This window comes from Schistocerca americana, chromosome 3 (genome assembly GCF_021461395.2).
Source record: "Schistocerca americana isolate TAMUIC-IGC-003095 chromosome 3, iqSchAmer2.1, whole genome shotgun sequence".
Lineage (NCBI taxonomy): Eukaryota > Metazoa > Arthropoda > Insecta > Orthoptera > Acrididae > Schistocerca > Schistocerca americana.
The window spans coordinates 882,367,974-882,384,186 of record NC_060121.1 but is presented as its reverse complement, the minus strand read 5'-3'; the positions used below and the strand labels follow the sequence as shown (position 1 = coordinate 882,384,186).

General features: G+C 43.6%; 1 protein-coding gene across 1 annotated transcript in view; it reads left to right on the top strand.

The window, feature by feature from the left end:
* Positions 1 to 7,257: 7,257 nt before the first annotated feature.
* The window catches only part of LOC124605778 (purine nucleoside phosphorylase), a 78,466-nt gene continuing 69,510 nt past the window's right edge, over positions 7,258 to 16,213 (top strand). The window contains exon 1 of the mRNA XM_047137663.1: positions 7,258 to 7,546. Within this exon, the coding sequence (XP_046993619.1) occupies positions 7,521 to 7,546 (26 nt within the window). The 5' untranslated portion in view covers positions 7,258 to 7,520. The remainder of the gene's footprint in view (positions 7,547 to 16,213) is intronic.

Sequence of the window (16,213 nt, the reverse complement as noted above, 5' to 3'; positions counted from 1 at the left end):
AATTACTCCAGAATTTTATCACATAATACACAGTGAATGAAAATACGCAAATAATGTTAACTTACTGACTTCTATATTCCCAAAGTTTGCAATTATTCTTAGACCAACAGTAGCCGAACCCAAATATTTTAGCAGATCAACTACTTGGTTTTTCCAATTTAAGTTTCCATGAAAATGCACACCTAAGAATTTAGAATTTTCTACCCTATTTATTATTTACTAGAGAACTCGGAAATGGTTTGCAATTGTTAAATATGTATGGGAATTGGATATATATGTCCTAATCTTGTTCCCCCCCCCCTCTCTCTCTCTCTCTCTCTGTCCTTCACCTCTTCCCCCTCCTTCTGCCCATTTCCTTCTCCGCCACCTCATTTCTGTCCATCTATTCCTCCCCCCCCCCCCCCCCCCCCTCTCTCTGAAAGTAAGTGCAAATTCAGACTCCGTCTTAGTATTCTAATCATAAGCTGATAAGCTCTAAGTACAACTTTTCTTGATTCCTGTGAAAAACGACTGAAAGAAAGAAAAAAAAACAGCACATTGCTTTGTATACAATTTTCATATATAATGATAAAGAATACATATGGCAATTGAAAAAGAAGGAACAGATTTCAAACATGTATTGCTTCCAAACTACAAAAGGTAGAAACACAATTCCGAAGTTTATGGAAAGACAAAAGTTCAAATTTTTATACATTCAATGTGAGCAGCATGTGTTACACGACAAATATCAAAACGATGGCTCATTTCCTGCCACACACCAAGCAGCTGGTCGAGTTCACAGCTTCATCACTGCGACGTCGAAGACTTTCAAGAGTGTCAGTCATATGGGGAATAAAAGGCAGCCCCACAGATAAAACTCACAAGGTGTGAGGTCTGGAGACCTGGGAGGACAACGACGGTAAAGTTCATCTTCTGTTCCTGCTCTTCCAATCCAACGCCCTGGAATCGTGTCATTCAGATAACGTCGGACGTTCTTAGAGAAATTCTGCGGGCCCAGTCTCCCTTTGGCATGAATTCTTTCGTGAATATTTAATTTCTAATATGCGTAATGGTTTACGTCGTTAGTACTGTGCCAGATTTTGTTTACGCTGTAATTATTTTCGGCGCGAAATTTCATTTCCGTTGGAAATGAACTGGGTGTATTTCTGTTTGTGTAATCACGTACAATATTTGTGTAGCCCCGCTCTCTCCTGTGGCAGGAAGTGTGGCTTTTCCTAACTGCACAAGTACAAGCAGGCTGCGGATGAGCTCTCGCGTATTGGTCGGCGCGTTTACTACGGATATTCTTTTGAACACTTTTTATTTCTTAATTTTATGGAACGTGTAACTGTATTCTTTTTAAAAATCATATGGCTTATCCTTTCTTAACCTGTGCCGAATTTCGTTTGTATCTATCTACACCTAAACGATTAGCTTGCAATTCACAATTAAATGCCTGGCAGAGGGTTCATCGAACCACGTATAAGCTACTTCTCTATCGTTCCACTCAAGCAGCACGCGGGAGAAACAAACGCTTAAATCTTTCCGTGCGACTCCTGATTTCTATTATTTTATTATTATGATAATTTCTCCTTATGTAGGTGGCGCCACCTAAACATTCCATACACTGGGGAGAAAGTTGGTGATTGAAATTTTATGAGAAGGTCCTGCCACAGCGAAAAACCCCTTTGCTTTAATGACTGACACCCCAATTCGTGTGTCATATCCGTTGCACCCTCTCCCCTATTTCGCGATAATAAAAAACGAAGCTGCCTTTCTTTGAATTTTTTCGATGTCTTCCGTCAATCCTGTCTGATATGGATGCTACACGACACAGCAATAATCCAGAAGAGGGCAGACAAGCGTAGTGTAAACAGTCTCCTTAGTAAACCCGATACATTTTCTAATAGTTCTGCCAATAAATCGCAATCTATGTTCTGCTTTTCTCCAACATTATCTGTGTCATCGTTTCAGTTTAAGTTATTCGTTATTGTAATCCCTAAGTATTGAGTTGAGTTTATAGCCTTTAGATTCGTATGATTTATCGTGTAACAGAAATTTAGCGGATTGTTTTTGGTGTTCACGTGAATGAATTCACAGTTTTCATGATTTAGAGGCAGTTTCCTCTTTTTGTACCATAGAGATATATTATCTAAATCATTTTGTCAATACCTCTGGGAATAAGAGAAAATTTGTGATAGGTTTTTTCTTTATTTTGTGACTTGACGTTCCCACTCCCTGCACCAAGTAATTATAACATTTCTGAAGTCTAGGCAGACGAAATCTACCTATCCAGTAGAGAAATGCACGGTTGCTTTGTAGGGGTCTGTGGTTCGACATTAGTTGACTGTAGCGGATCCGTCCGTTACCAAATTCACTGGTTAGCTTTACAGCGACAGTCGCCCATCAACGGGCGGCTGTATAAGGGAAGTCTCCGTTATAGCGAGAAAAATTGTAACAGGACATAGAGAATGATCCACTGAACAATTTGAGATAGGGAAACTGGGTCGATGAAGCCAGCTTAAGGAGATATGAAAATAAACTTGTCTACCGCGTTGTTCACTACTGTTTTCCAGCTTATTTACAACGAATATGCGTACAAGTTTACAGTACTGTGCTGTTTTTTTACATGTACATTCTTTATTTCCTGCAAGGAGACAAGGAGGACGAGCCTGATTACCAGGCAGTCATGATGCAGATTTGTTTACTTTACTTGTCCATAATGTGGCTCTGTTGTATCGTATTTTCGTTCTCCCAAGACAGAACGTGATATGAATCAATAACATGACGGTGCACCGCCTCAGTTCAGTGCGAATGTCCGCAGTCACCTCAATGCCGTACTTCCTGGACGCTGGATTGGAAGGTGAGGTCCTATTCCATGGCCTGTGAGGCCACCTCACATGAATCCCCTCGGTTATTTCCTATGGGGACATCTAAAGTCGCTTGTATATGAGACCCCCATTGGATACGGAGATGGAATTACTTGCCAGAATTGTAGCTGCCTGTAATGTGATTCGAAACACACCAGGAATATTTGTCAGGGTGCGTCAGAATCTTGTTCGTCGATGTCTTGCTTGCATTGAGATTGATAGCCATCAGTTTCGGCACATTTTGTAACATGCAGTACAAATGGTACGTTCATCGAGTCAAGGATGGTGTTTGCGGCTAACTGTCACTAATGTAAACAAAAAGGTACACATTGTTGTGATTTTACTCCTATTATCTCCTTAAGCTGGCTTCTCCGACGCCAGGTTCTCCGCTTCAAATTGTTTAGTGTATCAAATTCTATGTTCTGTTACATTTTTACACGCTCTTACGGAAACACCCCATACGAAGTGTGTTTAAAAAGTAAGATGACTTTATATTTTTTATGAAAAATATTTATTTATTCATCAATATTCATGTTGTTCCCTTCAAAGTAATTCCCCCCCCCCCCCCCCCCCCAGATAGAATACACTTGCGCCAATGTTTCTTCCAATCCTCGAAGCACTTCTCATAAGCACTTTTTGGTACAGTCTTGAGTACTTACAGCGACGATGTTTTTATTTCCTCAGTCGTTGAAAATCTTCGTCCTTTTATAGGTCTCATCAGTTTTGGGAACAGGAAAAAGTCGCAGGGGGCCAAATTCGGTGTATATGGTGGCTGAGGCACGATCGTCGTATTGTTTTTGACCAAAAAATCTCTCACAAGCAACGGTAAATGTGCAGGTGCATTGTCGTGATACAAAAGCCATGAATTGTTTTTCCACAATTCCGGCCGTTTTATTGGGTATTGCTTCTCGCAAACGACGCATAACGTCAAGGTAATACTCCTTACTGACCGTACGACCTAGAGGCATACATTCATGATGCACTACGCCACGATAATTGAAAAAAAAAGTGAGTAAAACTTTGAAATTTGATCGAAGTTGGCATGCTTTTATCGCCCTCAGCTCGCTTGGTTGCTTCCATTGGGACGATTAGGCTTTGGTTTCGACGTCATAACCGTAAACCCATCATCAGTGACATCATTCAAGAGCTCCTGAGCGATGCTCATGCGACGGTTCTTCTGATCAAAATAGAGAAGTTTTGGAACAAACTTCGCTGACACAAGTCTCATGCCCAAAACATCGGAAAATATTGCATGCCACGAGCCGACCGATATGGCAACACCCTCACCAACTTCTCTTATGGGAATTCGACGATTTTCCAAAACAATTTTCTTCACAGCTGGGGTTCCCAGGACGAGGTTCGTATTTTGGCATCCTCTCGGCCATGTTGGAAGAGCTTGTACCACTTGTAAACATTTTTTTTACTTAAAGCAGACTCACCGTATGCTACTGTCAACATTGCAAGTGTTTTAGAGCACTTGTTTCCATTTTTCAAACAAAATTCGATGCAGATTCTTTGCTCTATTTTTTATAAAAATCGAAAATCGCCGAACACACTAAAACAGTCCATCCTTTCTATCTGTCAAAAACAAACGAAGTACGCTGTACACTTGAAACTGTGAACATATGTTCGGGACATGTGTATCAACATAACAAAAGAAAAGATCGATAAGCCGCGCTGGATTAGCCAAGCGATCTAGGCGGCGAGCAGAAAAGTAGTCCGGCCATACGCTCACATCGGCACGGCGCATATGAGCAGTGGTAGTATTGCCCATACGATAAATATTGCCTTACTGTATACTGAATTTTATTGCCTTTGGGTAGTGTTTCGTTTTTCGCCAATTAAACGCTCCAGCTTTCTTCGTTAGTACATTATACTTTTCTGTTATCTATATCTGTATTGTTTTCTTTGGTTTTTCTTCTGTCAAGAAAAATGCATACTTCAGTAACTGGTGAGCCATTGGCCGCTGGGATTTATTATATGCCTCCGCGATGTTTTCAGATAGTAAGAAGGGACAGAGAGTGGTGAATAAGGAAGCAAGGATATTATAAAATCATGTGATTAAGAAGCAAGGCAGGAAAGTAAAACAAGGTTATCTTCTCGCTGCCTAGTATGCTGGCGTATCTGCACGATCTGTTACAAAAATTTGGAAAGGGGTACTCTCCTGGTAAAAAGCGTCTAAGATCTGAAGTATAGAAGTCTCACTGCGATTACTTGGATATGGATGTAATAATGTAATACGACACACTGTACTACATGCATGTGAATATCATATTTTCACTACAAGCTAGAAACAGTCGAAAAGCAGTCACAAATAAAAATGTTTTAATTGGTTCGCCGTGATGAGAAAAAGCATTTCAATTGTTACATGTACATTATCAGCATTAATAAACTAATTATGCAACAAGCTACACAAATGAAGAAAATGGTCGGTATTATTACGGAAGTAGGAATATCCTAAAAGAGTGTCATGATTAGATATATTTAATTTGTTGAAATGTACTGCTGACAAAGGCAGATCTACTTTCATGGCAATGTTTTTCGAACTCCATCTCACAAGGCGCACATGGCTGGCTTCTGCATTCCTGTCGCGCGCGTTATCCTCCGCTGCTGACAATACACTGACCATTCTATTGTGCGACAGATCAGTTGTTTATTTTTCTCAATAACAACTATTTTATTCGTGATCACACATTGTCAGTTTGTCAAGCCGTAGGTGAGTAACCAGTACCTGGCATGTGCCTATCATTCCCCCTGAAGGAACGCTCGTCATTATTTTAATACTGCTCAGATCAGGAGAAGGAATAAAATCCTTTGGTAACTTTCCAATCCAGTCGCTCAGTGTTATAAATACGATGGGTTACGGGGATTCCACCAAAATTTCAACAGAATTGGCACTCTATTTTTGTGTTAGTGGTTAACCGTTTCTCATTCGAAGAAGCATCACCGTTTATGAGGGTGACAGGGTTAATTGTACTTCCTTTGTCACAGTGTAATTTGCCAAATTCATCTCACAGCAGCTATTGCGACAGAATTCTGAAACGGAGTGCCTCATTAAACAAGTAATTGGCAATAACAGAGCTCAGTAGCTTACGAGAAACGTCATAGTGTCGGTTTGCAGTAACATAAGAGAAGAAATTTCATGTTTATTTTCATACTAGGAATCTCTTGCTTCGCTAGCTGTCGATAATTCTTAAAAAATTACAGTCACTGGAGTAAAAAATAAAATAAAACGGGAAGTATAAGTTCTGTTATAAGAAAGTACTGTTATAAGAAAGTTCCGTGTGTTTACGAATTGGCAAAATGCTCTCCTCCTTGTGTGCTATCATTCGCCAAACTTTCGTTTCGATGTCTCGAGCGGTTTAGGAGATATGAGAGATGTTGCGAGTATTTCATTCTCGCGGGCGTGAGATTGGAAGTGAGCGTGCTACATAGGTTCCATTTTCTCGAGATCAGAGGCAGATAGAGACCTCCTCCCAAGTCTAAAGAAAAATTCAACATGTTAGCTAAATTTCATACGCAGCAACATATGGTGTTATACGCAGCAGACGTAAAAGCATAGAGACCCCTAATTTTCGTTGCAAACGTTTTGAGTTTTGCGTAGTGTCTTACTAAAATGTGTACATCACAATAAGAATGGCCATTAGCGAGATGATGGGCACTTCGCCACGAAGCTGACATATAACGCTACAAGTAAGGCAAAAATAAAATATTTTCAGTGAATAGTTCCTGTAAAATCGTTTGAGAAAGATAAGAGGTTGCGCGCGCTTCGGTTCTGTCAGCGTAGAGCGTCGCCAGTCGGCGCGTGCGAAGTACGGTGTACGCGTCGCAATGTGCGCTGCACCAGCGCGACCCGTGCGGCACGTGCGTGTCGCGCTGTTGTGTCGTGTCACGTCACACGTGCTATACGCGTCTCAATTTGCGCCTAGCCTTCATGTCGTGTCACACCACCCGTGCTATACGCGTCTAATTTGCGCCTAGCCTATGCAGTCATGGACTGTGCGGCTGGTCCCGGTGGAGGTTAGAGACCTCCCTCAGGCATGGGTGTGTGTGTTTGTCTTAGGATAATTTAGGTTAAGTAGTGTGTAAGCTTAGGAACTGGTGACCTTAGCAGCTAAGTCCCATAGGATTCCACACATTTGAAAAGATCGATAATCGAATGTACGTTGCCCGTGCAATTTGAATAATCACCTTACTTTTTGGAAAGCCCCGTATACACAGTCGGCACGTGGGAATTGGCTATCGGCGAGTCCGCGACGCCGCTCACTGTGACAAGAGACGAGCGCATGTAGCTGAGATTCCCTCCCCTCCCCCGCCTTCCCCTAGCGCGCTCAGTCAGCTGTTCTCTCCCCACCGTCGCCGCCTTACTAGGTTACCGGCTCGAGTTGTCGAGGAAGAAGCAGCGGCCGTAGCCAATGGCGGCGTGAGTACGGCTATGGACAGAGGTTCGCAGAAGTAGACAAGGGAAGTTTCTGCGTGTGACAAGCAGCAGCGCAGTTTGCCAGCCAGACGCGACACACGTGTGTGTAGCAGCAGAAGCGGCGGCGGCAGCACGCGGCCGTATTTTTAGCGGTTGCGCCGACTTGTTTCAAGGAGGGAAGAGGACAGCAGACTCTCTCTCTCTCTTGTCACTCCACTCTGGTCCAGTCAGCAGCTGACAGCGAGGCAGCCATGGTGGATACCGGAGACAGCCAACCGTAAGCTTCGTCCGTCACTATAGTTGCTCCGCTGCGCTTTGCTCGTCAAATATGACGCTTCGTACTGAAACTGCTGAAAACAACAGCCTGACTAACCATAAGAAACATTGTAACCTCTCACTGATATGAATGTTTACTAATCTCGATGCTTTTCGAAGGCTTAGATCCTGCTGCAGGTCGCTATCTTATACACTCATGTTGAGAAACAAAAAGAACACCTTGAACGACTAGAGTGGACGTTCATGTTCACAGGACATGTACAGGGGACAGGCAAAATAATGTGAACACCTGCACTTACTTGGGAATGGTTTATTAATAAGGGGCTGGATCGCCATTTGCCCCCTTCTAACAGCCGTGTACCGCAAGTCTCTAGAAGAACGGAAGGTTCCAAACGATTGGAAAAGAGCACCGGTAGTTCCAGTTTTCAAGAAGGGTCGTCGAGCAGATGCGCAAAACTGTAGTCCTATATCTCTGACATCGATCTGTTGCAGAATTTTAGAACATGTTTTTTGCTCGCGTATCATGTCATTTCTGGAAACGCAGAATCTACTCTGTAGGAATCAACATGGATTCCGGAAACAGCGATCATGTGAGACCCAACTCGCTTTATTTGTTCATGAGACCCAGAAAATACTAGATACAGGCTCCAAGGTAGATGGCATTTTCCTTGACTTCCGGAAGGCGTTCGATACAGTTCCGCATTGTCCCCTGATAAGCAAAGTAAGAGCCTACGGAATATCAGACCAGCTGTGTGGCTGGATTGAAGAGTTTTTAGCAAACAGAACGCAGCACCTTGTTCTCAATGGAGAGACGTCTACAGACGTTTAAGTAACCTCTGGCGTGCCACAGGGGAGTGTTATGGGACCATTGCTTTTCACAATATATGTAAATGACCTAGTACATAGTGTCAGAAGTTCCATGCGGCTTTTCGCGGATGATGCTGTAGTATACAGAGAAGTTGCAGCATTAGAAAATTCCAGCGAAATGCAGGAAGATCTGCAGCGGATATGAACTTGGTGCAGGGAGTGGCAACTGACCCTTAACATAGACAAATGTAATGTATTGCGAATACATAGAAAGAAGGATCCTTTATTGTATGATTATATGATAGCAGAACAAACACTGGTAGCAGTTACTTCTGTAAAATATCTGGGAGTATGCGTACGGAACGATTTTAAGTGGAATGATCATATAAAATTAATTGTTGGTACCGCGGGTGCCAGGTTGAGATTCATTGGGAGAGTCCTTAGAAAATGTAGTCCATCAACAAAGGAGGTGGCTTACAAAACACTCGTTCGACCTATACTTGAGTATTGCTCATCAGCGTGGGATCCGTACCAGGTCGGGTTGACAGAGGAAATAGAGAAGGTCCAAAGAAGAGCGGCGCGTTTCGTCACAGGGTTATTTGGTAAGCGTGATAGCGTTACGGAGATGTTTAGCAAACTCAAGTGGCAGACTCTGCAAGAGAGGCGCTCTGCATCGCGGTGTAGCTTGCTGTCCAGGTTTCGAGATGGTGCGTTTCTGGATGAGGTATTGAACATATTACTTCCCCCTACTTATACCTCCCGAGGAGATCATGAATGTAAAATTAGAGAGATTCGAGCGCGCACGGAGGCTTTCCAGCAGTCGTTCTCCCCGCGAACCATACGCGACTTGAACAGGAAAGGGAGGTAATGACAGTGGCACGTAAAGTGCTCTCCGCCGCACACCGTTGGGTGGCTTGCGGTGTATAAATGTAGATGTAGATAATGTAGCTGCGATTCTTCTCGGAATACTGGCATATAAGGATTGTATAATCTCCAGTGGAATGTTATGCCACTCTTCGATTAGAACCTCTTCTAACTCCTGTAGCGACGAGGGAGGCGGAAATCTGCTGCAGAGTCTGCGCTCCAATACCGCCCACAAGGGTTCCATAATGTTCGAATCCGGAGACTTTGTTGGCCAGGGAAGACGCTGCAGTTCACTTGCACGCTCCTCATACCACGATTACATTGTCATGGCTGTGTGAATGGGTGCATTGTCGTCCTGAAATATGGCATCATTGTTGGGGAACAACATTTAAATCATGGGGTGCACCTGATCATCTAAAATGTTCACATAATCGTTGGCTCTAACAAGGCCTTTGAGAGTAATGATGGGACCAGCAGAATACCATGATATGGCCGCCCACACCATCACACTTCCACCTCCATGCTTAACCGTTGGAATCAAGCAAACAGCACTGTAGGCTTCTTTTGGCGTTCTCTAGACGTAAACCCGGCCCGATGTTGGAAATAACGAAAACGTTGACTCGTCGGACCATATCACGTGTTTCCACTGATCAGCCGTCCAAGATTTATGTCCCTGACACCATGTTTTATGCTTCTTTGCGTTAGTTGTCGTCACTAATGGTTTCGGTACAGCAGGTCGTCCGTAAAAATTCGTTTTACGGAGTTCTTGGCAGACAGTGCCTTTAGATACAGAGTCTCGAAGATGACATAATGGTTCAAATGGCTCTGAGCATTATGGGACTTAACTTCTGAGGTCATCAGTCCTCTAGAACTTAGAACTAATTAAACCTAACTAACCTAAGGACATCACGCACATCAATGCCCGAGGCAGGATTCGAACCTGCGACCGCAGCAGTCCCGCGGTTCCGGACTGCAGCGCCTAGAACCGCACGGCCACCGTCAAGAGTCGCGGCACCCATCTTGCAGATAATTTTTTTCATTTCTAACTCTTCACTTAAAGTGTGATTTACCCTTTCAGATGACATCTGGCAAGCGTGAGCAATTTTACGCACTTTCAATCGGCGATCCCCCATGACCATTTTGTGCACTTTAGCATTGATTTCTGGAGTAGTGACACATCTTGGTCGAAAACTGCGCGGATCATCATCTAAGCTCTCCTGACCAAATTTAAATTCATTTGTCCGCCTGGCAACAGTTGAATATGATGGAGCAGAGTATCCCAGTATATTCTGGAAATCGGCATGAATGTCCTCTGCTTTCGCACATTTCTTTACGAAGTACTTAATCACTGCTCGAATCTCGATTTTTTTCTATCTTCGCAAATCACTACACGGGAACAACAACAGCGTCACCGCCACAACTCTCTTCCAAGAGCACTGACGTGGCACAAGTTTACAGGCAACAGTCCAATGGATATCACGTGAACAATTCGTTGCGCTAGCGCCGACCTATCGTGGTGATGCCGAGAACTTTTCAAACCACCCTCGTATGATGATCATTTTTCCCTCTCTAGATGGGCATCAACAAAACGTTATCGCATTCGGAGGAGAAAGGTTGTGATTGAAATTTCACGAGAACATCCTGCCGCAACGAAAAACGCCATTGTTTTCATGATTGCCACACCAATTCACGTATCATGTCAGTGACACTCTCTCCCCTATTTCGCGATAGTACAAAACGAACTGCCCTAATTTGAGCTTTTTCAACGTCCTCCGTCAGTCCCATCTCGTGCGGAAACTACACCGCACAGCAATACTCAAGAAGAGTGCGGACAAGCGTGGTGCAAGCAGTCTCTTTAATAGACCTGTTACACTTTCTAAGTGCACTGCCAATAAATCGCAGTCTTTGGTCTGCTTTCAAAAAATGGCTCTGAGCACTATGGGACTAAACTTCTAAGGTCATCAGTCCCCTAGAACTTAGAACTACTTAAACCTAACTAACCTAGGGACATCACACACATCCATGCCCGAGGCAGGATTCGAACCTGCGACCGTAGCGGTCGCGCGGTTCCAGACTGTAGCGCCTAGAACCGCTCAGCCACTCCGGCCGGCGGTCTGCTTTCACCACGACATTATCTATGTGATCTTTCCAGTTCAAGATATCTGTAATTGTAATCCCTAAGTACTCAGTTGAATTTACAGCCCGTATATTTGTGTGGTTTATCGTCTAACGGAAACTTAGTGGATTTATTTTAGTACTCATGTGGATGATTCCGCACTTTCCATTGTTTTGAGTCAATTGCCACTTTTCGGATCTTACAGATTGCGTGTCTAAATCGTTTTGCTGGTCTTGACCATGTGATGACTTTGCAAGACGGTAAATGACAACATCATCTGCAAAGAATCTAAGAGGGCTGCTCAGATTGTCTACTATGTCGTTCATGTAGATCAGGAACAGCAGAGGCCCTGTAATACTTCCTTGGGGAATGTCAGATATTGGTTCTGTTTTACTCGATAACTTTCCGTCAATTACTACGAACTGTGACCTTTTTGATATGAAATCTCGAGGCCACTCACACAACTGACACAATTCTTCATAGTCACGCAATTTGATTACAAGTCACTTGTGAGGAAAGGTGTCGAAAGCCTTCTGGAAATCTAAAGATGTGGAATCAGTTTGACATACCATGTCGACAGCATTCATTACTTCGTGAGAGTAAAGAGGTAGTTGTATTTCACAAGAACGATATTTTTTGACTCTATGCTATTTGTTAGTAAATAGTTTTCTTCGAGATAATTCACGATGTTCGAACACAGTATATGTTCCAAAATCCTACTGGAAATCGACGTTAATGGTATGGGTCTGTAATTCAGCAGATTATTTCTATTTCTTCTTTTGGGTGTTGGCGTGACCTGTGCAACTTTCCAGGTTTTAGGTACGGATCTTTCGATGAGCGACGGTTGTGTATGAATACTAAGTATGGAGTTATTGTGTCAGCGTACTCTGAAAGGAACCAGACTGGTATACGTTCTGGATTGGAGGCCCTGCCTTTATTAAGTGACTTACGCTGCTTAGCTTCACCGTAAATACCTGCTTTTAAGTTTTTTATGCGGCAGTTTTTCTACATTAGAATTCTGGAGGATCTCTCGTCGGAACAAGAGGCCATGAATCATACGGCTGGGACCTACGTGAAGGCGAGTAAGGAGGACTTCATGCCGTGTGCGTGGCTGGAAAGAGGTACGCCACGGCCGTACTGGGGATTTTACTAGACGCAGCTTATTGTTTGTCACTTCCAGCCACTCATCTTCCCATCGACGCATATGACTCTGTACCTCAACAGCGAGTCGATACCACGTAGGGGGATGGCACACTGAAATGGCTGCTACGTCCACCCTTTTGTACCCTGTAATACCCATGTGCCCTAGCAGAAAGACTCCTCTCACTAAACTTTCTTCTAGGACACAGATCATGTGTCAGAGTTAACTGCCGTCTCAACTATCATGGCTTCACAGCTAAAGATACAGATCATGTGTCAGAGTTAAATGCCGTCTCAATTACCATGGCTTCACAACTAAAAGTGATAATCGTACTGCTTAAGCTACATCGGCGTGGCCTATACACACTGGTAGACATCATTATAAGCACGTCAGACAAAAAGAATTAGTCACAGCCACAAGACATCAGGCTAACATCACGTATCATCACTTCTAGCCTTGACAACGGCTTCATTTCGGCAAGAAATGTAGACTACAAGTTTCTCCACGTATGCCGCGTCCAGTTAAGCCATTCGGTGGTCACTGGATACCGCAGAGCTAACACGTTGCAGGGGTGTTGATTGCAGCTTTTTATCCAGTTTTGCAATTAGTCCCAGACATTTTCTATGCAACTAGAATCGCGTGATTTAGTGGGTCAGTCAAGGCGCAACAAGGTGCCTAATTGTTCGTCAAAAGTGTGTGTGCTACCCCTAGAACAAGGTGTTGTCATCTTGGAAGACGTGAGCGTTCACAGCATATTCATGACGAAGATGTAGAAGAAAGGAAAACACATGGTTGCCGAGTATGTTCTACGTCTACACCTACATCTACGTGATTACTCTGCTATTCACAACAAAGTGCCTGGCAGAGGTTTCAATGAACCACCTTCAAGCTGTCTCTCTACCGTTCCACTCTCGAACGGCGCGCGGGAAAAACGAGCACTTAAATTTTTCTGTGCGAGCCCTGATTTCTCTTATTTTATCGTGATGATGATTTCTCCCTATGTCGGTGGGTGCCAAAAGAATGTTTTCGCAATCGGAGGACAAAACTGGTGATTGAGACTTCATGGGCAGATCCCGTCGCAACGAAAAACGCCTTTGTTTTAAGGATTGCCACTCCAATTCACCTATCATGCCTGTGGCACTATCTCCCCTACTTCGCTATAATACAAAACGAGCTGACCTTCTTTGTACTTTTTCGATGTCATCTGTCAGTCCCATCTGATGCGGATCTCACACTGCACAGCAATACTCCAAAATAGGGCGGACAAGCTTGGTGTAAGCAGCCTTTTTAGTAGACCTGTCGCACCTTATAAGTGTTCTGCGAATGAATCGGAGTCTTTGGTTGCTTCTACCCACAATATTACCTATGTGATCGTTTCCGCAAGTCTTTAGTTGAATTTACAGCCTTCAGATTTGTGTAACTTACCGCGTAATCGAAATTTAGCGGATTTCTGTTAGTACTCACTTTTCTTTATTCAGGTTCAACTGCCATTTTTCGCACCATACAGATATCTTACCTAAATCATTTTGCAATTCGTATTGATCATCTGATGACTTTACAAGACGGTAAATGACAGCATCATCTGCAAACAATCTAAGACGGCTACTGAGATTGTCTCCTACGTCGTTAATATAGACCAGGAACAATAGAGGGCCTATAACATTTCCGGGGGAACGCCGGATATTATTTCTGTTATACTCGATGACTTTCCGTCTATTACTACGAACTGCGACCTTTCTGACAGGAAATCACGAATCCAGTCGCACGACTAAGGCGATACTCCATAGACACGCAGTTTGGTTAGAAGACGCTTGTGAGGAACGCTGTCGAAATCCTTCTGGAAATCTAAAAATATGGAGTCAATTTGACATCCCCTGTCGATAGCACTCATTACTTCATGAGTATAAAGAGCCAGTTGTGTTTCGCAAGAACGATGTTTTCTGAATCCGTGCTGACTATGTGTCGATAAATCGTTTTCTTCGAGGTACTTCATAATGTTCGAATACAGTATATGTTCCAAAACCCTACTGCAAATCGACGTTAGTGATATAGGCCTGTAAGTCAGCGGATTACTCCTACTTCCCTTTTTGGGTATTGGTGTGACTTGAGCAATTTTCCAGACTTTAGGTGCGGATTTTTCTGTGAGCGAGCGGTTGTATATAATTGCTGAATATGGAGCTATAGTATCAGCATACTCTAAGAGGAGCCTGACTTGTATACAATCTGAACCGGAAGCCTTGGTTTTATTAAGTGATTTAAGCTGCTTTGCGTCACCGGGGATATCTATTTCTATGTTTCTCATCTTGGCAGTTGTTCTTGATTTGAATTCAGGAATATTTACTTCGTCTTCTTTGGTGAAGAAGTTTGGAAAATCGTGTTTAATAACTCTGCTTTAGTGGCATTGTCATCAGTGAGTTCACCGTTGCTATCGTGCAGTGAAGGTATTGATTGCGTCTTGCCACTGGCGTGCTTTATGTATGGACAGAATCTCTTTGGGTTTTCTGTCAGATATCGAGACAGAATTTCGTTGTGGAAATTATTAAAAGCACCTCGCATTGAAGTACGCGCTATATTTCGAACTTATGCCAGACTTTCCCTGTCTTGGGGATTTTGATTTCTTTTAAATTTGGCATGTTGGAAGAAACATCCTGATTCAGGCTGATAGTAACATGAATGAGCGGATTCAGCACCTTAAAAGCAGAGAAAGAGAGAGCGAGAGGACGTTATTCACTGTAGAATATCGTAGAACCAACTACGACGCAAACTACACACTCCGCCGGCTGGAGTGGCCGTGCGGATCTAGGCGCTACAGTCTGGAACCGAGCGACCGCTACGGTCGCAGGTTCGAATCCTGCCTCGGGCATGGATGTGTGTGATGTCCTTAGGTTAGTTAGGTTTAATTAGTTCTAAGTTCTAGGCGACTAATGACCTCAGAAGTTAAGTCGCATAGTGCTCAGAACCATTTGAACCATTTTTGAACTACACACTTCAAACACTTCATTGGACCGCTGGTGCACTAGACGTTGCATCATTTGAACTGGGACAAAATAGTGACTCGTTGGAGCACATTACACGGCCCGAGCCAGCTGCTTCCCAATGTCTGCGCTGCTTGGTCACCTGAAGACGTGGAACTTCAGATGCCGGTGTGAGCAACAACTGACGCGAGGTACCCGACTACAAACGTCCACTGCATGCAGTTTTCTTATTAGCGATCTCTCCTAGACTGGTGAAGGTAGGCCTGCATACACTGACAGTAGCAGTTTCTGTCGGAATTGAAATCGACAAGGAGTGGCACTCGCCTCTGGTCGCTGTCGGTCTGGATCTGTTTAAGACCGCTGTTCCGAGACCGCGAGAGCTACTGCATTCCTTGTAGACTCGTTGGATAGTTCGCTTTGATACACCAACAAACCGGGCAGCCACACCCGTGACGTGGTAGCGGGCGCGCCCGAACACACCAGCTCATTCCCGCCGTTCTGTCACGTCTCCACGCCGTCACACGTGACGTCATTATGACTCACATGCTATACCGAAGAAGCGAACATGACGTTCAAAACAAGAACATTTGCCTGAAGGGCAGATAACTGGACATTACACATTTTCTTTACTGCAGGGCATATTAATCACGGAGTTACGGTGTTTATAAATGTCTAAAAGTTCTGCATTCGTGTGGACTGGGTTAGGATAAGGGAGTAATTAGAGTATTTGCAAGAATTATTTCCGAAATTTGCTGAAAAAGTTAT